Here is a 23,375-nt window from a genome sequence, read left to right on the forward strand (position 1 = left end):
TATACACCTGGATAGTACCAGGAAGCATATGACAATTAAAACATTTTTGGAGGGAAAAAAGGAGAGAAGCACTTTCACGAACCTCAAAGAAAAAAGAATCCGTTTGAGTTGGTTGAAGTGACAGGCAAAAGAGTGGTGGGGGGGGGCCTCTGGGGTCTCTCTTATTTCCCCCCGTCGCTTTTTGCAGCACTATTATTCAAACACAAAATTAAGCCACAGAGCTTGTTGCTAAGAGGGTAGTCATGTCAGCAGAGAGCGTGGGTTGCAGGCACAGAGCCCAAGCTGATCGAGATAGATTATTTGCTGTCATTGGCTTTTCACAGGAATGTAGAATAGATATAAAAGCAAACCCTTGGACTTGCTCTACTGGAATATTTTGGTGAAAATCTACGGCTTTCACCTTCACTGATAAAATGAATGGGCTACATTTTCTGTGCTGTTATTCAGCATAAGCACATGCTACTAAATTACACTAACATTTGGTAGTCACAGTCAGAATTTGGACACTGAGCAGCAGCAAGTGTTTTTATGCTGTGGGTTTTTTCCTTTCTATGTCTGAAGACGACAGCACTTGGATATTTCCTATCAGATCCAAGAAGTTGGCACTAAGGTTAGAGGAGACAAAAATGGGGCCCAGAGGGGGCCACTCCTCCCCTCGGCATCCCCATGGACCAAGAACTGATGAATGAACACGTGACATGCTGCAATCACACAGGTCACTCTGTTGGTGTGTTATAGCCCTTCCCCCACCTGTGTCTGTCTTGTCTACTCTGACCAAAGCTCTTCAGGGCAGGGTCTGTCTGCCACTCTGGGTTTGAACAGTGCCTAGTACAATGGGGCCCCTTCCTTGGCTGGCCCATAAGCAGCAATGTCAGAAACACGTAATAACAATAATTAAATGCGCCAAGAACAAAACAGCTACACAAAAGGGGATGATGCTTTTTGATCCGTGGGCCAAACTGGAGGCTGGACCAAAGTCCAATTTTCCAAGTTCTGTTGCAGTCATGTTTCCTGGTTAATCATCCCCTTACACCTCACAGCAACAGTTCTTCTACTGTCTTTTTACATTAATCTACGAGAGTTCACTGCAAGAAAATCTAACATGCACCTCTGCCATGAACTAACAAAGCCAGAGAGCTCGTACAGTCTGAGCACTGCACCGCAGTTAGCCGGGAGGTTCAGTCATGTATTCCAGTTGCCAGGCTGGCCCTGGCAGGACATTGAGAAAAGGATCGTATGGGGGCACCAGGTTAAATTTTAAGACCACTGAAATATAAGATTTTCTTCTCCTCTTTCAGATCAAAAAAAGCTTTAATATGGAATAAAACGCAGAAAGGAGACTCTGACTCCATTCTGCCAGGGATGGAATGCATGAAAAAGAACAGATGTCAAAGGAAGAAGAAGAAAACGCTGCTAAATATCATCTTCATCTACAAAAGCCGAGGCACCCAAATGGCAGGATAAAGTGTTGCTTTTTCCTCCTGCTCTGATTAAGAATCATTATTAAAAAATGTTTCTCTCCACACTTTAAAAAACTGCAATGCTTTGATACAGCCCCTGGGTGTTCTTTTATCATCTAAAGCCATTTCAATTTCAGCTTATTTCCTCTGGCTTCACTCCTATAGGGAGAGGAAGCTTAAATTGACCCCTACAGATGTTCAGGCTCTGCACAGGCAGCAGCTGGCACAGGACACTGCAGGCACCCTGGAAAGATGTTTGGCCTAACAAGGAGAAGTACACTAGAAGGTGGAATGTGTGAACTGGAAGTTGGGACATAGAAGAATTTTGTCCCAATTCATTTCTGAAATTCACAAGCCCTTCAGTGAACTTGAGAGGCAATAAATCAGGGCTCATCCTTGGAGAACTAACAGACAAACTCTAGCCACGTTACAGCGCCCAGTCACTGAACAGACATATAGAGGCAACATTTTCAAAGGGACTTGCGATTGTGGATGCCCAACTTGAAATATCTGAAAGAAGCCAAATCAGGTCCCTTTACAGTGTCCCACACTGGGGATCCAAAACTGGAAGTACCCAAAGACACCAGTAGTGGCTTTTGAGAATTTAGACCAGAAGCTACACAGGAACGGCTTTAATAATGCTTCATTTCAAAGAACTGCCTGCCTAGAAATAAACCATTCACACCAACCCTTGTACAGAGTCTGTGTCCTTTATTTGTCTAATAAGCATTTTACAATGAAATATGCCACCCTCAATGTAAAGTGCTGTAAATGCCTCTGTAAATATATCGATGTATTAAAAACTGGTGTTCTAAATAGTTTGGCACTGATTTGGAAGCCAGTTATATTGTACTTCCAATGAGACTTAGGCTTCCAAGTCACGTAGGCACTTGCGAAAAATCTACCCCGTATCTACAGCGTGCTTAAAAATTGTTACGTGTGTCATTAACGCCTTTGTAACCTTTGAGGCAAGTAACCTTTAGAACAGTAGAATAGAGAGGAACATATATTGACCCCAAGCACTGTAGTCATGCTATAGCGAGAGGAATCAGCCTTGCAAAGCATAAAATATCTGGACTCCACCTGCCGAGTTATTCTCTCTCTCCGTTTTTAGAGCATGTTGGTTACTGCAGTACCTGGGAAATCTCCTCCCTAACCCCCTGTGGTTTTGATACACTATAACAAGCTGAACAGCGGCATTCAGAGGTAGCTGCCAGCGAAGCTCACTGAGCTTCTGAAAAGTAGAATATGATACATGCACAATCTGTGCTGGTGCAACACTTGTCCTTCCGCAACCCAGTTCCACATGCGGTTTTTACCTTGGTCGCAGTTCTCCCCATGGTAACCCTCGGGACACTCTTTCTGACACTCTCCGCTCACATGGTCACAGGAAACTCCCAAGGGGCAACTACATTTGTTCTTGCAGCCACCACCATAATAGCCAGAGTCACACTCTGTTAATGACAGACATTGAAAAGAAAAAGCATTCGGCATTAGCAGACAGACCTGGGAAGAACACGCTGCCCAAACTGAGTATCAGGGATTCAAGGTACCTGCAGTGGAACGCTAACAGACCCCTCACTGATCTAATATATCACACCTAGCTGGACTGTGGACACAAGTTCAGGGAGTTTCCACCGGCATCCAATGTGTGTGGAACTAGACACCCTAAGTTAGCTGACCAAGGCTGAAAATTGGGCTTGCTCCTGTTCTAATTCACAGGATGTCCTTGGGGAGGATCTTAGTGGTTCTTTGTTTTCCCAGTAAAATTAATGAGCGGGGGGAAAAAAGGAAAGCCCAGGGAAATACTCCCCTAAACAGCCCATGTCACCTGACCACTCACTTGTCTGACACCTTTTGCCATGATAACCAGGTTTGCATCTGCAGGAGCCGTCCTTCTTGTCACACTCCTGGGTATTCTGCTGCACACACAAGCATTCTTCAGAGCACCCAGGCCCATAGGCCCACTTCGGGCAGGCTAGATGTGTTGGGAAAGCATCATTAAGTGCTTTGGGAAACCAAACAGCAGAGGACAACCAATAGCATCGTTATCACCCTCCAAAGACCCTGCCCAAAGGGAACTCTTAGAAAGATCTGTCTGACAGTGTTAGAAGGTAACGGTGTTAGAAAGGGTTCATCCTGGTTTTGAAAAAGTTAATGTGGGCCTGAGAGGCTAACTAACTCACATGGCTGCACCTAGAGGGTGGAAACCAGGCCTAACTACAGATGAAGCCAAGCTAGGTGATGACTATAAAGGAAGGAAGACCAGATTAGAAGGGGGCTGCAGGAAGAGAATGTTTCAGTCCGTTGTTGGCTGTAGAGAGTGGAGAGACTGGCAGGGTCAAGGAGGAGGCCCAGGGGGATAGCTGGCCTGGAGGATTCTCCCTGAAGTACAGAAGTCTGGCAGGATACCGAGAAAGACAAGGAGCAGCCATCAGGGTGGAGCAAGCTGCAGTGGTGAGCCCTGATAAAAGGGCAGGATCTGGACTTCCGAGGAGAGAGCCCTGGGAGGCATTCAACTGCGAAACAGAGAGGGATGAAAGGTCAAGCCCGAGAAGGGAAGAAGTTGGGTATGTTTGTTGTACTTTTAGTTAGGGATTTTGTTGGGGGATTCCAGAGGAGAGCCCTGCTAGTCCCAGCCTTGAGAAAGGGTGAAGCTAGAGAGGTTGTGGGGAAATGGCCTGAAAAAGAAAGAGGAAGAAGTCCAGGCAGGCAGCAGCAAGGAGTCTGCATGAGGCCCCTGATAAGAGGATAAGAATAACTGAAAGCCCTGAGAGAAGGATATGAGGATCATGGCACCCAGAGATGGGGTAAGGACATTGTTACCCTGGAATGGTTGGGGACTAAAATGTGACCTGGCTGAAGGGCCAAGTCATGAGAAGAAGCAGACGGTGGCATGGAAAAGGAAAGCTACCTACACCACACCCAGCCACCAGGGGGCACACCAGCAGTCAGCCAACCCTTCTGTGGCTGGCCAGACTCACCTAAATGGCAGTATCGTCCGTAAAGTCCAGGGTCACACAAACAGGCCCCGTACATTCGATGGCACCGACCTCTGTTGGCACAGTTGCATTTCTTCCTGCATTGTTTCCCAAAGAATCCTTTAGGGCAGCCTAGAAAGAGGAAAACGAGCGTCCTCCGGTCAGAACACCCAGCACAGGGAGTGTCACGCCACTTTCAAAGTGGGCACTGATAATGGAACTTGGCAAGAACACCCCCACTGCAAAATCACTGCCCGTATAGGGTAACAAATGGTCACAGCCCCACAGGGCACCTGGATGTGAAAGAAGGAACGGATCGTTCTGTCATGAAGAATAATGCCTGCCTCTCTGTGAGATAAGATACCAAGAAGGGGGTAACCAAATCATATGCTTCTGGGCATTATCCAATGGCTGCGGGGATCGGAAAGGATTTGCATCTCTCACCTCATGTACAGGGCTGTTTATTAGGTTAGATGCATTATGGAGTGCTGGGACTCTCTCTGAAGCATCAGGAATCAGCAAATACCACAGACGGGATACTGGACTTGATAGAGAGTGATTTGATCTAGTGTGACACATCCTGTGCTACAGGATGATGACAAACCCATTCTACAGACAGACCTCTACAAACAACTAGAAAACACCAAATTACCATTGTCAGCTCCGGGACACCTTTCAGTGCAAAGGCTCCCAAAGTGCTTTACAACCAGAAACGCACAGAAGCAATGAAATGCAGCCTCATCCAGGGTACCAGATGGGAAGCACCAGGTTAGAAATAAAGGCCAGTGGGAAACAAATGCCCTGTGATTTCTGATGACCCCCTAGATCAAACAGAACCTCACCCAGCAAATCACATGGTACTTCCTCCCTTTATGCATCCAAGATACTCCCCAGTGCACCCAGCACCATTGTTTCCACATTGGAAGGACAAAGGGCTGAGTCAATCCTGCTGGCAGCCAAACATGCAGTTCCAGGAAGTCTAGCTTTTTCAGACCTGACACTTAGACCACTAAGCCACCCCCTGGGAAAACTGACAATCATATTTGAACTGTTAAAGGAATAGAACAGTTGCCAGGTTTTTATTAATGCTGAAGAATTTAATATTAGAAGCATATGCCAAATACACTGCATCCGCAGAACACTCCCACCATCAGAGGTACAGGTAGCACAAGCCTTCTCCCATCTGATAACAACATCATACAGTTTAGGAAGAAGGAAGGCTGTCTGGCCCAATTCGCCAGCTCTTTATTGTTTATCTTAACCCCACCTTCCTGCTTTTTCACTGTGCCCCTCAGCTGCCTCCTTCCTAAGGAAAAACGTCTGGGTGTGTCTCAAACTCAGATATACTCTGCTTCAATTGCCTTCTCCAGCAATGGATTCCGTCTCCTCCTAACCACTTGAATGAAGTCATTTTGATGGAATTTCTTACTGCCTCCTTGTTTTCACGTTTTTAGATTATATCTCCATGATTTTAACCCTTCGGGGTGAAAAATAAATCAATATCTACCCCAGTTCAACTGATCCCTTTTGTGCAAGAAGATGGGAAGCGACTATTCTCAAATGTCTCCAGTGTCTACCTCCACTTCAGCGACAACCATGACACCTTTCCACACCACTTCTACTTCTTATGACTTGGAACCTTTTTTCATTTTTTTTTTTTTTTGGCTGCCTTCCACTGAACTTTCCCCAAGACAATCATCTGCCTAAGAGGCAGTGCCCATTACTGCTCCCTGTGTCTCAAGGAGGACGTCACTGATCTGCTAAACTCGGGCTGCAAGGTGCTTGGGGCAGGAATTTGGGCGTGACCTAGAACACTGATTCCTGGCAAGTGGGTTTTTCAATCACCCTTTTCATATGGAAAAAAAAGTCTCTTTAAACACAAGACTACGTGACCCAGCAAGTGAGATGGAATCTAGGGATGTGTCAGCGTCTCACACACAGTGATGTTCCAAGCAAAGGGTTAAAAGATGCCAGGTGCCCTTAAAATACAGGTGTCAGGTAACAGATTAAAGAATATAAACTGAACAATAGAGCACATCCTATGTAAAGTGCTTCTAAGTTTTAACAGAACCACAAGTGGACAGTGAACCCCTGGGCATCACACTTGGCTATGATCTCCATTTATCACTAGAGCAAACACTCCACTATAAAGTATCAATTCAAATAGCAAATGAACTATCCTGTTAGCTCTGGGAATGGAGTTTGTAAGCAGTTAAGAAATATTGTTTTCCTCTTGCTCTGTCCCCAATTTCATTAAAACACATTCTACAGTAAAAAGAAGAGAGCAAGAGAATTAGGAAGGTACAACCCCCAGCACCTTGTGCAAGAATTCAGGGCCCAGAATAGCAGAGAGACTGCACCTATCCTATGCACAGATCCCTCTGTCCTTCCTCCACATGTATTGCACTGATATCATTCTTTCCTTTTTCCAGTACTTTATTAGCATTAACTAATCATCACAACACATTGGTGAGGGCACAGAGATACTGATTGCCCATTTTACAAATGGGGAAGCTGAGGTGGAGAGGTTAAATGACTTGCCTGAGGTCACTGAAAGAGTCAGTGTCAGAGCTGAGATTGATGCTCGGGAGTTCCTGGTCTGCTGTCCTGTGCTGACACTTTCTGCTCTGCCCACCCCAGCTCCCAAACTGCTTAATCTGTGCATGAAACATTACTCACAATGTGCGTGACACAGGGAGTGCGGCCAGACTGTGCCTTCAGTTACAGAACCAGGAGCACAGGGTGGCCCAGTGTTTCTATCAGCCTGCTGTCTAACTGCTTAGAATGAAGCCTTCCCGCACAGAAGCACCTCCCTCACCATCATGTCACTGGGCTAAGGGGAGCGAAAAGGGGGAGTCTCATTACTGCATGAAGCAGGAGATTGGGAACTTGACCATACCATCCTCACACAGTTCTCCACTGACCCCAGGTGGGCAGCGGCACTTCCCAGTCACTGGATCACACGTGCCTCCATTCTTACAGTGGCAGGTGAAGCTGCAGTTCCTCCCAAAGGTGCCTTCGGGACAGGCTGTGAGGGGACAGAGAGACAGAGGTCAGAGAGGCGATTGTACTGTCACAGCTATTTGTTGATTTGTATTGCCCTAGATCAGAGGCTCTCAAACTTTTTTTTTCTGCGGACCACTTGAAAATTACGGAGGGTCTTGGCGGACCACCTCTTTCCAAATGTTGTTTGTACCATTAGCTATATAAAAAAAAAACCCTTAATAATAAACTTTTTTTGTTCTATAAATAAAAGCACACGACTCATTTTAATAGTAGTAGTCTTAACCTTTCTAACGTGACGGATGTGCCCTCTCTTCCCCGCCACAGCAGCCCCCAAGCTGGGGCTGGGAAGGAGGGGGGTCTCCCCAGCAACCACAGCCCTGGAACTGGGGAAAGTCGTCTCTTTCTCTGGCCGTCGCAGCCCTGCAGGTCCCAAATTCCCCCCACCCCCTCTTCTCACCCCATTGCTCCCTCCCACCTACTCCCTATTCCCCCCAAGGCCACCACCTCACCTTACATGTGCATCTTCTCCAGAGTCCAGGCACCTAATTAGTGGAGCCACACCTGTGCGGCTCCACTAATTAGGTGGGTGGCCCTTCATTTTGTCATGTGCAGCCGCCCAGGTGTGTACCTTAGAGGGAAATATCTGTGGATCACCTGAATGGAGCTGGCGAACCACTGCTGGTCCATGGACCACAGTTTGAGAACCACTGCCCTAGATTGACAGATTAATTACAATAAGGTCTGACACTCAGCCCAAAGGGTTTCCAGCAAACTCAGTGAGACCTTTCCCTGCTTGACTTGCAGCAAGCACGTCCTGACATCGTAGTAATTCAAATGGATGATAGTGAAGCGGAGAAAGGGACATGGGGATGTCTGAAACCAATACAGTGCAGTGGGACTATTCGCATGCCTGCTCTGCACCTCTCTACTCCAATGCATCCTAGTGCTGGTGCAGGGCCATAGGAAAATCAGAGGATGAGCAGATAAGGTGTACTCTCAACTGGTGCTTCTGATCCCTGGTGCCAGCTAATACTCAACCTTCTGACTAAGACCTCACTGCCGACTATGTTCTTTTTTCCTTCTTGCATTTGGCCTGTTATCCTATGTATTGTATTTGTCTGAATTAGACTGTAAACTCTTCAGGATTGGAATCTTGCCTTCTATAGCTCTGTGTACATCATTAATGATGGTAGCAGTAAGAATGAGCCAAAAACCTCAATGGATAAAAACCTCACAGTGTACAGAAATTTAGAGAAAGCTGAACAAAATTTGGAGATACGGTTCAGTTTAGATACTTATTCAAGCCTCTGATGTTTTCTTCTCCTCTTTTCTACAACAACCCCACCTGTCATTATATCCTACACTATGGAAAACACCTGGAAAACAAACTTTTTCAGCTTTGCATTTATTTGCTGAAAGGTACATGCCAAAATATTTTTTTAGAAAATAAATCCTGAAACCCAGATGCCAATTTCATTACCATTTAGGCAATATATGTATTCATTTTTATGTACTCTCTTCTGAAATACACACCGTTAATTTTTCCTAAAGTTACTTACTTAAAAAATAGATTTGCCTCAGGCCATGGAGTTCCATTAATATTTACAAGCACAAACCCAGCCAGGGGGTAGGGAACCTTGCCTTTCCCTTTCAACTCATTGCAAATACAGTTCCAAATATTTAAAAAGCAAAATAAGGACTCCAGAAAATACTGGTTGGACAAGCAAGATTTTGGGCATCAAATTCAAACTGAAATTGCAAATATCAGCTAACTGCAGCCCTTTCTCTGAAATGGGCATCAAATGCCAATAATGTTTAAATGGAAAGAGGCCCCAGGGGAAAATATTCCTTCATTTAAACTGCCAACAGCTTTGAAGCCAGAAGTTCAGTTGGAAGGAGGAATTAGGACGACTCCCATTAGTGCCTTAAATAGTTTCTTAGTCTTAAAGAATGTAATATGTCTAATTCACTGCCAATAGGTTTGTGTGCACAGTCTGAGAGCTAAGCTCAGATCCAACACTAAATACAAACATTTGCAGGTTTGAACTATAGATTCATACCCTCTGGGATCTATATGGTAACGAGAGGTAGAGAACTTTATTAGGGATTTTGTCTGGTGACTACAACCATGCTGTGCCAACACAAACATTGCAAATGCAGGCAATGGGGCAAAGAAAAGCCGGGGTTGTTAGTGCTATTTAGACCAGCTGAGGGGTTGTGCTCACCTCTCTCTTCTTTTTGACTGGCTTTTGGAAGGAACACAAACACTATAAAACCAGCCTGCCCTTTGCTTACCCCTCTCGTCCTGCCCTTCTCCAACTTAACTCACTCTGATTGCATATGACTCCACTCCAGCCCTCCGGACAGTCACAACCAGTCTGGTTCTCATTGCACATTCCACCATTTCTGCAATCATCGCATGTCAGGCTGCAGTCATGACCAAAGGTGTCCTCCAAGCAGACTGGAAGAAAAAGAAGCTGCGGATGAGTGGGCTTTCCAAAAGCTGCTTCATCGAGCTGAAGGGTTGAGCTGGGCAGCCAAACCCATACCACTCAAGAACACTGAATCTCCAGCAAACGCACCAGTAACGTGTAGAGCAGTGGTGTGTCTGGGACATGTGGGGAATGCATAAGAGTCTGGAAATGGTCTGCCCGTTGTGACAGTTCATGTCATAAGCAGCAAGACCCTGGAATGTTTGGGGTGACGTCTTGGCTCGGTTGAAATCAATGACAAGACCCACGTTGACTTAAACAGAGCCAGGATTTCACACTTGGTGTTTAATGAGAGGTAAAATATGAATCCGAACTCACAAGTGAAGAAAGGGTGTGTGTGGGGGGGTATTTTCTTCTGTTTTGGCAGCAAACTAGTTCTCCGAGACAAGATATTGCTTTTAAATAGGTTAAGACCTTAAGAGACAAGTTGTGAGCCCTGGTTTACAACTGTGAATGCTCAAGTTTGCATAATACAACTGAGGGTGTCTGTAAAACGAAGGGGCACCATTTTTCCATCCGCAAGCCACTACTTGCACGCGGAACCTGTAGCTGAGTGCTCAGCTACCCAACCTGCGTGTGCTCAATGGATGACAGCCCCCGCAACCTGTGCCGTAATGCAGGCTTCGTACATGACAAGCTCTGTGGGTGCACTGAGCTGCTTGTGCAAATTTGGACATGTACGTTTGCTCCAAATGTGTTGCTACTGCTAAAGACACCAGAGAATTTTCCACATGCCCTTGCTACAAAATGCCCACCAAATTTTTCCGAAAGCGTGTGCTCTCCTCTTGCTTCCACCTCTTCCTCCTCCTCCTCATACTCCTCATCGAAGAGCTGGGTGAACTCATCGCGCAGGATGGCGACGTGAGGAATAGGGCGTATGATGGGGCGCTGGCCATCCAGGGCTTCCATGGGGTCATCCAGAGCTGGGAAAATCCATGGGGAAAGACCAAACGTTTCCATCCAAATCACCAATCCAAAGAGGAGAGATTCAAAGATGAGTGAAACGAGAGATGAACAAGAGATTAGCAAAGAGCAGAAAAATGTGCAATAAAAAGCGGGAAAAGAGAACAAGATCTGACAGAGTCAGTGGTTCTGTACTGATTTAGCGTTTTATAGAGTCTACTCCAGTGACCCATACAACTGTCCCTGGCCACTTTGGGGACTGTGATTCATTCCCTGTCTCTTTCCTTCCCCCACATTCTTTTATTTCTCTCAATCTAGAATTTTATACAATTCCCATCATGTGAGTATCTGACTGCCTCCAAAAAAAAAAAAAATCTACTTGGAAGGCTTATATTTTATATTTACAGAGAGATCTGATTTTCCAGGAAACTGTTCTGTCACACAAGCTAGGTCCTCAAGGCCTAGGTCCACAGCCATCTCAAGCTGCCGCAAAGGGACTCTTATCTTGTTTGTTATTTTTGTTTTTATAACCTAAGTACGACAGAGCTACCTTGACATTTCCAATCCAAATATGCCTTTCAGAAGCTGAAGTGAAAACTGGTTACAATTTAAAACGAGAGCACATGCTAGGGGACACAGCACAGCTACGTTTGTTTGCCTGTTTCCCAGCCTTTCCTGGCTTCTCCACTGTGCTTCAGCTGCTCCCTTGAACAGCATCATCATAATTCATCAGAAAACCCGCTGCATCCTAGAACAAGCTTAATGGAAGATGTATGCCTAATGCCCCTAGACTGTTTGGAAAATCTCAACCCTGCCAGGAGCAAAGTCTCTGTGCAAGCAGGGAAATTGTTCTGTCTGTGTTGTTGTAAGCCGCAGAGGTTTCCATACAGTTATGATAATACAGTTCATAGTAGCAGTTTGTGTCAATAATGGAGCTGTGAAGAAGCCAGCAAAGGTTCAGAAAGGGTTTAATAAATCATTGCTCTGCCACCCAGCATACTTTCAAAGCAGCCCAAAGCAGCCTGGAGGATTTAGACTCAAGCCTTCCATTCCTCAAAAGATGTACATCAAAACCCCCCATAGACTGCTGTGGAGATCTCAGATCTGGCCTCTCTACAGTGAAAATGATTGGATTATACACAAAGTTGCACAAGGAAATGACACCAAATGAAAACCGTGTAAGGGAAGGAAAAGGGTATATATAAATGAGACCCTTGTTTTCACTTGATATTGTTTCCTGTTGAAGATTTTATACATAAATATCTTCAACAGGAAATCATACACACACACAAAAAGATGTCTCTTACGAATACAGCTCCTCCGGTCTTCATCCAGTTTGTATCCAATCTTGCAGCTGCACTGGAAGGACCCCACCAGGTTCTGGCATGTGTGTTCACACTCACCGTTATTTGAGGAGCACTCATCCACATCTAAAAATATATACATGGGACTATATATACATATGCAGATAAGAGAAGTGTCCAGCATAGGTCAGGGACTCCAAGGCATACAGAGTATTCAGAGACTAACGAGTATTACTGTTTCTGCCTGACTTTCTAAAATTAAATCAATGTTGGGCCGAGGGACGCTGCAGGTCTGATAGAAGCCTTCAGGTTCCAGAACTCTTTTCACCACGTCGCAGAATGGATTAGAATCATTTCTCCTTCCCATTTGAGGTTTTTAATTTATCCTACCAATATCTCTGGATAAACAAACTTTGTCTCATTTTCTGTCCTGTTCAGCCATGCAAACCTACCAACATTTCTTTTACATTAAACAAAGATCACACAAGCAAGTGAACCACAGATATTTGAAAATAAGTTTCCCCAGTTTTAAGAATCAGCCTATGTATGCTGGGCCAGTTGGATTAACTTAATCTTCCAGCTAATAACATCAAATGGGGCTGGATAGCTATGCTAGTGACAAAACAGATTATCATCGGGGAATGGAAACCCAAAATCCCACCCACTTATTATATTCTGACTGGCTAAATGAGCTACTCAGAACAGAACTGATGGAAAAACTGACATTCGCTGGGAGAAATAATTAGAAGAAATGGCCAGCTGTTTGGGGCCATATGGAAGTATTTCATGTCACCTCACTTCAGAGCTCGCATTAGTCATTATCTTCCTAGCTATATTTTTGTAAACAGATTGGCATTTGCGTGGGTCCCTCCAAAGCCAAAATTACATGCAATACAAAATGACATTTCCATGAATCGTTAGAAGAGATGGGACCAAACCAACTCTCTTCAACTTTGGGAAATTCTGGGTTGGATCCAAACTGTGCTCTTTAGCTGCTACTATTTTGAGCTAATCTCTGTCTTGCTTGCGTGTTTCTTTGCTTCTTTCGTCAAACTAAAAAACTTAAGAGAAATCACCAAAAATAAGCCTTTAAATCTGACTTAACATTTATAATAAGTTCAATGTAATTGTAAAACCAGGCATAACAGGACTAGTGGAAGGACCAACACAGCCATGCCTGTAGCTGTCACTAACACAATACTGTAATGCAAAGGGGCTGAGCCAATGTCTTTCCTCTTTCACCTACCGCAGTCCAGCTAGGCATTGCTGCTTACCATCACACCCACAACCATCGGTGTTGAGCCTGTATCCAGCATAGCAAACACATTCATAGCCGCCAGGATAATTGTAACAGTCCTGCTGACAGCAATGAGAACGAGCGTCACAGTCATCGATATCTAAAGACGGAAAACAAAGCGCATCAGTTAGCACAAATCTGAGAGTTTCTGCTTTGCAGAAAGCGGACACATGCATCCACTCAGGCCTTTCCATTTCTAATTTGGCTGATGAGCTCCCTTCTCTGGCCTGTGATTTTGTTTAAAAGTAAAGTGCAAAGGTTACAGAAAAAGGTCTGCATCCCAAATCAGTAATAGAAACGATATGCCATTTTAGAAATCAGCAATAAATATGTTTTAACATATAATATCTGCACATCATTTTCCCTTCCTTTTGCAACAGCTGACAACTTCATACCAATCTAAAATAAAGCAGCACTGCTTTCTTAGGTGCAACAGCGTGAGCTGCAGTGGGCCACACAGGGAAACCTGAACCCTGGATGCAGCAGATAAGGATGAGAAAGACCGAGCCAACGTTTCTTCTAGAGATGTAGCTAGCCATCTGGATTATCTGTTGGAAATCTCCATGAACTTCATGTTACTCACATAGGTCCCTAAACAGTGTAGGATTTTTTTTAAAAAAAAGCATTGGTGTTTACCTTCAAAGACATGTGAATCTGACTGTACTTGGAAAGTGACGCAATATTCATAATTGTAAGTGAACTAGGGAAGGAGTGGGGTCTAGTGGGTCAAGTACAAGGAACAGGGAGTGAAAACTGCTCAGTTCTATTCCCAGCCCTGTCACTGACTCACTGTGACCTTGAGCAAGTTTGTTAGATCATGATTTTCAGAAGCGATAAGCACTTGCAGCTCCGTCTAAAGGAAAATGTCTGGTTCTTAATCTCTATGGAACTCAGCTTACCCATCTGTGAAATGGGCTGAATACCTACATATTTCCCGGGGGTTCCCTGGTAAAAGGCTTTGCTATCCCCAGATGAAAGCTGGGAGTGCAGAAGATTATTATTTTGTGATTAAAACTTGCCAGGGAAGAACCAACACTACTCAGGCCTATGTCAAACAACTTGGGTGAGGCATTTATGAGCCTACTGTGCAAAGCCAAGTTTAACTGCCACATTACCTCTCTTTTATCTTGCACTGTAGTAAGAGAGGTGTTCCTTTCTCAAGAGGTTTCTGGAGACAATACTTTTACTTCTCCAGCTGCTCTTAGGAGAGCTTCCTCTTGCTCAGCTATGCGAGAGGCAGAGCTAGTACTCCTTTCAACTAAATCGGTGATGGCTTGTCCATTGTGCTTTATTTCAGAAAGAGAGTGAATCTGTTCATTACAGATGGTGTTGTGAAAGGGAAGGCGATCCCTGAGCCCAAATGAAAAGCAGCAGCACCAGAACCAGATTTGAACCAGATTTGTCTCCTGCGTCATGCGATAACTGGGACTTTCCAGTTCCACACAAATAAGTTTTATATGGAATCAGTCATAAATCATTTCCCTATCATCTGTCACCACCCTGTACTCTTCCATTTTTACAGACAGTAGATAACCTTCTTCCATTATCCTATACATTCTTGCACTATTCAGGACATACAGCACCATACGTATGATTGATTTGACAGAATACCTATAGGGTTTCTTAACCCTTCTCTGAAATTCATCTGAAAGATCTCTAGGCATTGACCCAGCCAAGTTCATACTCACCATACCTGAGAAACATCCAAGGTTATCTAAGTTTAAACACTGGACCCAGCCCCATAGGAAATACCTGTTTAAGTTTATTGACACAGGAAATGCCTGGCTACTGAGCATTACAATATGTTTCCATTAGGTTAATTGTCCAGTGGCACACGGAACTACATAGTCTAAAGTGAAATGCACACATCAAGATTATGGCATTTATGTACAGAAAGCTCAAGCTGCATTTCCTTCTTACCCAGTGTGTTAATACATCCATCATACACCCAGATGCAGCTGAGTTATAGATTGCTGGCTGGTGGCCGATCTGTCTCACCCAGTGATACAGTCAGTCATTTCAGCAGTGTTGCCACTGAAGCAGGAGGAGAGAGGCTACATTTCCTAGTCCAGGGCCAGGTTTAGGGGTATCCGAAATAAGCCACAAGGGGGCGCCAAGGAGGAAAGTGCATCCCCAGCCACAGGCTAACTTCTTCATTGTTCACAAAGAAGGAACTAATCTTCTGTATCCTTCAGAAGGAAATGCTTTCCAAGGAGCACTAGTTTAGAATAAGTAGGGATTTAGCCACCCACAGGTGCTGCTCTCAGCCATATAGCCCAGTGGGTCTAACGCATTTTCATATGGCGGAGCACTCCTTAAAAATCAAGATCCTTTTGTGAGCACTTCCCCTCCTGCAATCCTGATCCTTCACCTTTCCTGCAACAACCGCTATAGTGCTAGGCTAGAGGGAATGGCAGCATTCAGAAAATGTAAAGGGATCAATATGAAAATAGATTCCCATTAATATGATGGGTGCAGCTGCTTGAGTACAGCCCTACATTGTATCTGTGCTGTTTATATCCCCTCCCTTGGTGCAGAACATATTAATATTAGATCTCCCTTTGCTGCCTGCAGCCCTCGCTGCTCAGATCTCTTCAGGTTACTCTGCTCTTTAGTTCTGCCCTCCATGGTGTTTGCCATTTCATCCACAAATTGGATTGCAACTGATTTTACATCAGAGATGCCCAGCAAAGACAGATACACAGGAACTATGCACAAGACAAAGTACTTGGATTTGTTTGGCCAGAAAAGCCTCAGGAGATTATAATAACAACACATTAGGTTACTACTGCTTGAAGTTGGAGGTGCTTCACCATTGGAACAGAAGCAGATCCATGGACCACAATCTGAGATCAGTGCATCAGCAAGAGTCTCATCTGCTGAGAAAGCCATTATCATCCAGTTCCACTAGAGCAGGGGTTCTCAAACTGAGGGTCGGGATCCCTCAGGGGGTCACAAGGTTCTTACTTGGGGGGTCGCGAGCTGTCAGCCTCCACCCTAAACCCCACTTTTCCTCCAGCATTTATAATGGTATTATTAAGTTTTTAATTTACAAGGGGGGGGTCGCACTCAGAGGCTTGCTATGTGAAAGGGGTCCGTACAAAAGTTTGAGAACCGCTGCACTAGAGGCACTGTACTCTGTGTAGTACTTAAGGAGGACTGGCCATTCAGATCTGAACTGGCTGAAGAGTCTAGATTTTATAATCCCTCCTTGCAAATAAATAATAGAAGAATTTTTAAAAAACGATTAGATTATCAAGTCCGTTGTCCTGCAAGAGCAGGGCGCAGACCTCAGATTCAGGCAGTATCAGAGATTAACAGGAATGGATGGTTACACTGTGAAAGAGAAAGCATTCAGTATTTTACTAGAGTGCTCTTCACTGAACTGAGGGTTTTGTTTTTTTTTTACTATCAATATTTCAGTATTTTAATATAAATCCATATGGTGCCCAGAGGAAGGCACCATCCCTCTTTGCATAGATTGGAATCTTATTCATACTCAGCCAGCACAGACCCTCCCCAATTAAGAGTTGTCTAAAACACAGCAGGACCATATGGATATGCCAGCCCCTGTGGAGCACACGGAAGTTCTAATGTGAAGGACATAAATTTACACCGTGTAGAGGTTAAGCACAGGAGTTTATTACGTACAGCACTGACGGAGTGTCACCTTGCTTATTAGGCTCAGAGACACTGTTAATTAATTGATTACAATGGAATATATGGATTTTTCATGGGCGGGGGAAAGTGACAGGGTAGGCAGTCCCACACCCCCAGATAGGTTTAGCAGCAAGACATGATAGCACAGTAGCCAATGGTCAAAGGTTACATAATGTCTTTGCCCATGGTCTTATGTTGACAAATTAATATTTAACATTTAATTAGTGCTTTAATAAATGTATTAGTATAAAATATATATGTTGAATTTTGATTTGGGGTTCTTAGGAATGAAGTAGCTTCTTTGATTGTCCAACAGAGACATATTTAGAGGTAAAAGCAAAGAAACAGTGAAAGTATATAGCAATAAAGATTGTCTTTTAAGTTGTTTATTTGTGTTTTAAGGCAGGCATTGGTTCCCGGGAAAGGGAGGTGGGAGGAGGCCATATCTTATACTGACGTGCTTGAACCTTTTATAAACTTCAGGTTGGATGTGTGGGAAGAACATCTCTCTACAGAAGAAACTAACACAACAGAAACAGGGCTTTTTTGTTCTATTTGCAACTTTGAATAAGCCACAATTATTGCCTCCAACATCTGGCGTTTTGCTGACCAGGCATATTTTAGCAAAAGCAATGTTATTTTTCGGTTATTTTGCTTTTACTTAGCTAATTACTATTTTCAAGGCCTCTGACTTCTTGACCAAACTTTGGACTTTGGGCCTGTACACAAATCCATATACTAGGTTATTACATCAGCAATGGATTTTAACCCTTCATAATGGAACAATGTATCACTCAGCACACAACGGGAGCCACCTCTGCAGGGCAGACTGCTTCCCTTACCAATGCAGGTTTTCTGGTCCTCATCAAGCTGGTAGCCAAAGTTACAGGAGCAGACAGGGCCGGAGCTAGTGTGACGGCATAGATGGGAACAGCCACCATTACTGGCCTCACAGCTATTCACAATCTCCATCTCTATCCCTGGAAAGCAAACAAGCATACCGTATGAATATCTATCGAGCATCTTGTAACATTTACACAGGATTTTTCCAGGGGATCATGGCCGAGCCATCTCTGCCGTACCTGGATTTACAGAGCCACATTCTGGCAGGCACCCAGTATTTGGGATAACAGACTCCCAGAACAAGCAGGCTTCATTGTGTGCACATATTATGGCTGTCTATGCGCAGCCCTCGGAATAATAAGAGTAGGAACAATGTGCAGGAGAGAGGGGTTGGGGGTAGCTGTAGTGGGTAGAGGCCATTGATAGGAGAGGAAATGATGCACAAACAGATCACATGCAGTTCACAGCTACTGATCCTAGGCTATACCCCATAATATCCCTGCACAAATCCTGTTCTGGACAAACTGTGGGGCAGCCTCTCTACAACCTTTCAAATGGCCTTGAAAAGGGGCCACTCCTGCTGCTGACTGCTGATTTCGGACATGCTCCAGCACATGCTGCCAGCCCAAATCTGGCGCGTCACCTTTCCGCAGGTTCTGCACAGAGATTGAAGGACAGCTAGAAACTGGAGCAGCAGCAGCACAGAGCTAATTACAGAAATATTCAGGTTCTGATAGCCGGGAGAGTTGGAGCCACTTCTTGTAATGCTGGAAGAAACGTGAGTAGCAAACAGACACATGAGTTTTTGCCAAATGATCTAAAAAGGTTTTTAATTAAGCTGATTTATGGCCAATATGAAACTTATTAATTACATGTTTTAAAATCAGGCTAGCTAATTAAAAGCTTTGCAAACACAAAGGAACTTATCCCCAGAGAGGATTTTGGCTCAGTTCCATACATCGCTTCAAAAGAACAATTTCGATATTTTCATCACAAAATGACGTGATTTTTTTTTTCAGCTCTTGTAAAATCCTGGGATGGGCGCATGAAAGCCACGAATGCTGGCCCTGCCTCTCTCCTGACATCGGGCAGGGAGCCAGGCCCAGGTGTAGAGCAAGGGTTTGTCTTTCACTCAGATCTCAGAACAAAATGAAGAACATTTTATTCTTTTTCCTTTGTTGCCATTGTAAGAGCAGTTAGCAGGGTTATGAAAGGCAGAACTTCTGCTTAGAGATAAAAAAAAATGTTAACCATGCACCCAGTGAGGACACTTGAAGGAAATTAACACCACGAACAGCACTAAATTGAGCCCCTTGCTGGAAGCCTTAGCAGAGACGCCAAAGCCTCAAAGAGCTGCAGAGACTGAATTAATCTCTCACTTCTAGCAGTGGACATTTCAGAACTGGGCTGAAGCATGCCAGTAGGAGGCTATGTGCATGGGTGAAGCTTGCACTGCAATCGCCAACAGATGTACTGTTTCAGTCTCTAGGGCAGGCAGTCTGGCATCTTTTACCAGTAACATCTACTAACCAGAACCAATGTGAATAAGAAAGCAGCTAGGCATTGAGAGTGGTCCAGATCTTTCCAAGTCACCTGTGTGCCAATTAGCAGCAGAAGCCATGGGAAGACTGGGTTCTTTGCTGGGACATTCACAATGCTAAGAGAAATTAACTGGGCAGATCCACTACTCCCAGACTCGCATTTACCTTTCTCATCTGACACTCCATAAACCTACCTGCTTTAATTTCTTAACCCCATCCAAGAAAGGGAAGGAACATTGCTAATTTAATATGAAACTGCTCTTTATATGATCTGCCTGTAGGCTGCAAGGAACTATACTAGTGGGGGAAAACCAGTGTTATTTTAATAGTTGAATAGAGTACAGCATCAGTCCAGTTCTGCACGTCACTCTCAGACCCCATCAGTCAGATTCCTACTCTTGTAAGGACAATTTTAATGTCAACACCTAGATCACAGAGAAGTGCAGTAGCAGCAGGAATGAAGGGTTGAAAGGATGGATCTCATATCGTGTTGCTTCTTATAAGAAACAATAAGCCTGAGGGACCACTACTACCCCCCAGTCCAGTGTACTACATAACTGACTAGCAGAGTATAGCAGGGAACAGCTGGGGTAAGCAAGAACATAGGTAGTGACAAAACCCAACGTTAATTCATTTGCTAGGGGATTAATAACAACAAGGACAGCTATGGTGGTTCTTTACCACATCAGTAATGGACAGTAGAGCTTTACGTGCCAGTGACTTCACTTCGGGCAATTAGCTATCACTGCTGGTCTTCATTAGCCTGATAAAGAATTATGTGTTTTATCATTTCATAACCCTGAACGTCTCTTTTTCCCTGGGAGGGAATTGACGGGGACACATTAGATCAAGTTCTGCCTCAGTAACAATTCTGCAATTTCACAGACTTCAACTTGGGGAGGACAGAGAGCAGCAGAGTTAGGTCCATTGTTTTTAGACAGCTATTAATACATCATCAAAACCACTGCAGGCAGTTTCATGATCCCTTTAAAGACCCAGCACAGCTCTTGTCCTGGTGAGAGAATAAGCAGTCCCATAAACTTCCCTTGAAAGATGCCACTGAAAACGCCTAGGACTCTCATTGTATCAGCTCACTTAGAACAACAATGGACACAGGTTTTGTCAAGGATTACCTCACTGTTTACTTCCCTTCTTTTTCCCCCTGTCAAAACCACGTTCTCTCCTCTCGTTGTCTGTGGGTTAGTGAGCCCGGGCAAGGCGGTCAATACTTACTGTAGCACTGCTTGCCATCTTCCCCCAGCTCATACCCAGGGTTACAAGTGCATTTAAAGGAGCCGCGGGTGTTGAGACAGCTGTGTGCACACACGGCCAGCCCAGTTGCACATTCATCTACGTCTGCAAGAGAAAGATGGGCAATTACCAAAACCAAGCAGAGCGGCTCTGGCAGTGGAATGCCCTCCAGGAGCACAGCTCCCTGCCTTTCAGTGTGTTCAAGAGAGGGACGGTTTGGGGGGCTCCTTTCTGAACTGCACACACAGACTGGTCTCTGGTCCCTCCTAAGAGATAAAAGCTGGAAATAGCCATGTACAGCTGCATGATGGAACTAACTGGAACTTAACTAGAGTGGGGAGGTTGGGGAGAAATATGGCAAACGTACATTGTTGAATCGGTTGCCACATGTCTTGTGCACAGCTAGGAAACACGTATGATTGTCTTTCCTTTGTACTGCACTACTGCATTTCTGGAAGCAGGGATCACTGGCTCAAAAACCTACGTTGGTGGGAATAGTGGGTTGTACCCTCTTCTTTTCCAAAACCTCTGCCACAGACTCAAACCAGAGACCAAGCATTTCATTTTTGGTGTTTCTGACTTTTTTTGGGGGGGGGGGGGTGGCGATGGGGGGGGGGGAGTGATTCCTTACATTCCACTGCACCTCCCCCCAGACTGGTGTCAGGACCATAAGCAGAGACACCAGCAAACAGAAGGACTGCAATCAGGAGCTATTCATCTGTTCACAGGAGACTTCCAGCCCCACTGCTAGATCAGTGAAGTATGGCTGCTGGACAGATTTAAACTCATCACAGGAAATCTTGGATGCTTTCCTGAGCTGAACCTCTGGAAAAGCGTAAGGTTCATTTGTCACTATGTTAGCCACCAACATTAACAATACCAAGGGTTGTGTCTCTCTCCATGCACGCTGCATTGTGGGTACTGTACCTTCACAGGCCTGGCTGTCAGCTGCCAGGCGGTAGCCGGGGTGGCACTCGCAGCGCACTACTCCATGGCGATTTTGGCATTGGTGCATGCAGCCTCCATTCCTATTGGCACATGGGTTCCTCACTACAGAGACAGAGCAGGGAGCAAGTACACATCATTTCAAACAGATCCTCTCTCTTGCTGGCATTAGCCTAGTGGAAGAATAAAGCGCCGAGTGCTCATGGAGATCAAGGAGAGACTGTAGTTCATTTAATACAATCCATGAATACAAGACAGAAGCTCCATTCCTGGGAGAAAAGGTCCTCATTTGCATTAAGGACTGCCCTGGACATGGCCCAAAACTCAAAGTGAACCCTGAACTCTTTTGGGGACTCACCGGAAATGCATTTACCAAGCAGTCCCTGGCAGCGCATGCCTATCTCACAGGCTCTGTGCGCAAACTGTCACAAAAAGAAAAGGAGCACTTGTGGCACCTTAGAGACTAACCAATTTATTTGAGCATGAGCTTTCGTGAGCTACAGCTCACTTCATTGGATGCATATCGTGGAAACTACAGCAGACTTTATATACACACAGAGATCATAAAACAATACCTCCTCCCACCCCACTGTCCTGCTGGTAATAGCTTATCTAAAGTGATCAGCAAGTTGGGCCATTTCCAGCACAAATCCAGGTTTTCTCACCCTCCACCCCCCCCCCCCCCACACACACACAAATTCACTCTCCTGCTGGTAATAGCCCATCCAAAGTGACAACTCTCTACACAATGTGCATGATAATCAAGGTGGGCCATTTCCTGCACAAATCCAGGTTCTCTCACCCCCTCACCCCCCTCCAAAAAACACACACACAAACTCACTATCCTGTTGGTAATAGCTCATCCAAAGTGACCACTCTCCCTACAATGTGCATGATGATCAAGGTGGGCCATTTCCAGCACAAATCCAGGTTTTCTTACCCCCCCACCCCCATACACACACAAACTCACTCTCCTGCTGGTAATAGCTCATCCAAAGTGACCACTCTCCCTACAATGTGCATGGTAATCAAGGTGGGCCATGTCCAGCACAAATCCAGACTTTCTCACCCCACCCCACCCCGCTTTTTTTTTTTCCCCGGGGACACACACACACACACAAACTCACTCTCCTGCTGGCAACAGCTCATCCAAACTGACCACTCTCCAAGTTTAAATCCAAGTTTAACCAGAACGTCTGGGGGGAGGGGGTTGGAAAAAACAAGGGGAAATAGGCTACCTTGCATAATGACTTAGCCACTCCCAGTCTCTATTTAAGCCTAAATTAATAGTATCCAATTTGCAAATGAATTCCAATTCAAACTGGACAGTCTCTACGTAAAAGAATAAATGGACACAAATCAGATGTCAAGAATTATAACATTCATAAACCAGTCGGAGAACACTTCAATCTCTCTGGTCACGCAATCACAGACATGAAGGTCGCTATCTTAAAACAAAAAAACTTCAAATCCAGACTCCAGCGAGAAACTGCTGAATTGGAATTCATTTGCAAATTGGATACTATTAATTTAGGCTTAAATAGAGACTGGGAGTGGCTAAGTCATTATGCAAGGTAGCCTATTTCCCCTTGTTTTTTCCTACACCCCCCCCCCCCAGACGTTCTGGTTAAACTTAGATTTAAACTTGGAGAGTGGTCAGTTTGGATGAGCTATTGCCAGCAGGAGAGTGAG

General features: G+C 44.7%; 1 protein-coding gene across 9 annotated transcripts in view; it reads right to left on the reverse strand.

Annotated features, from left to right (window-relative positions):
• Positions 1–23,375, reverse strand: part of MEGF6 (multiple EGF like domains 6) — a 255,268-nt gene that overhangs the window by 31,870 nt on the left and 200,023 nt on the right. For all 9 annotated transcript variants that reach the window (XM_075120967.1, XM_075120965.1, XM_075120966.1 and 6 more), the window contains 11 exons: positions 21,666–21,788; positions 20,721–20,843; positions 17,946–18,083; positions 13,421–13,543; positions 12,150–12,272; positions 10,695–10,862; positions 9,777–9,908; positions 7,341–7,469; positions 4,445–4,573; positions 3,304–3,438; positions 2,780–2,914 (listed from right to left, as the gene is read on the reverse strand). In XM_075120967.1, the coding sequence (XP_074977068.1) occupies positions 2,780–2,914; positions 3,304–3,438; positions 4,445–4,573; positions 7,341–7,469; positions 9,777–9,908; positions 10,695–10,862; positions 12,150–12,272; positions 13,421–13,543; positions 17,946–18,083; positions 20,721–20,843; positions 21,666–21,788 (1,458 nt within the window). The remainder of the gene's footprint in view (positions 1–2,779; positions 2,915–3,303; positions 3,439–4,444; positions 4,574–7,340; positions 7,470–9,776; positions 9,909–10,694; positions 10,863–12,149; positions 12,273–13,420; positions 13,544–17,945; positions 18,084–20,720; positions 20,844–21,665; positions 21,789–23,375) is intronic.

This window comes from Caretta caretta, chromosome 18 (genome assembly GCF_965140235.1).
Source record: "Caretta caretta isolate rCarCar2 chromosome 18, rCarCar1.hap1, whole genome shotgun sequence".
NCBI classification, from domain to species: Eukaryota; Metazoa; Chordata; order Testudines; family Cheloniidae; genus Caretta; species Caretta caretta.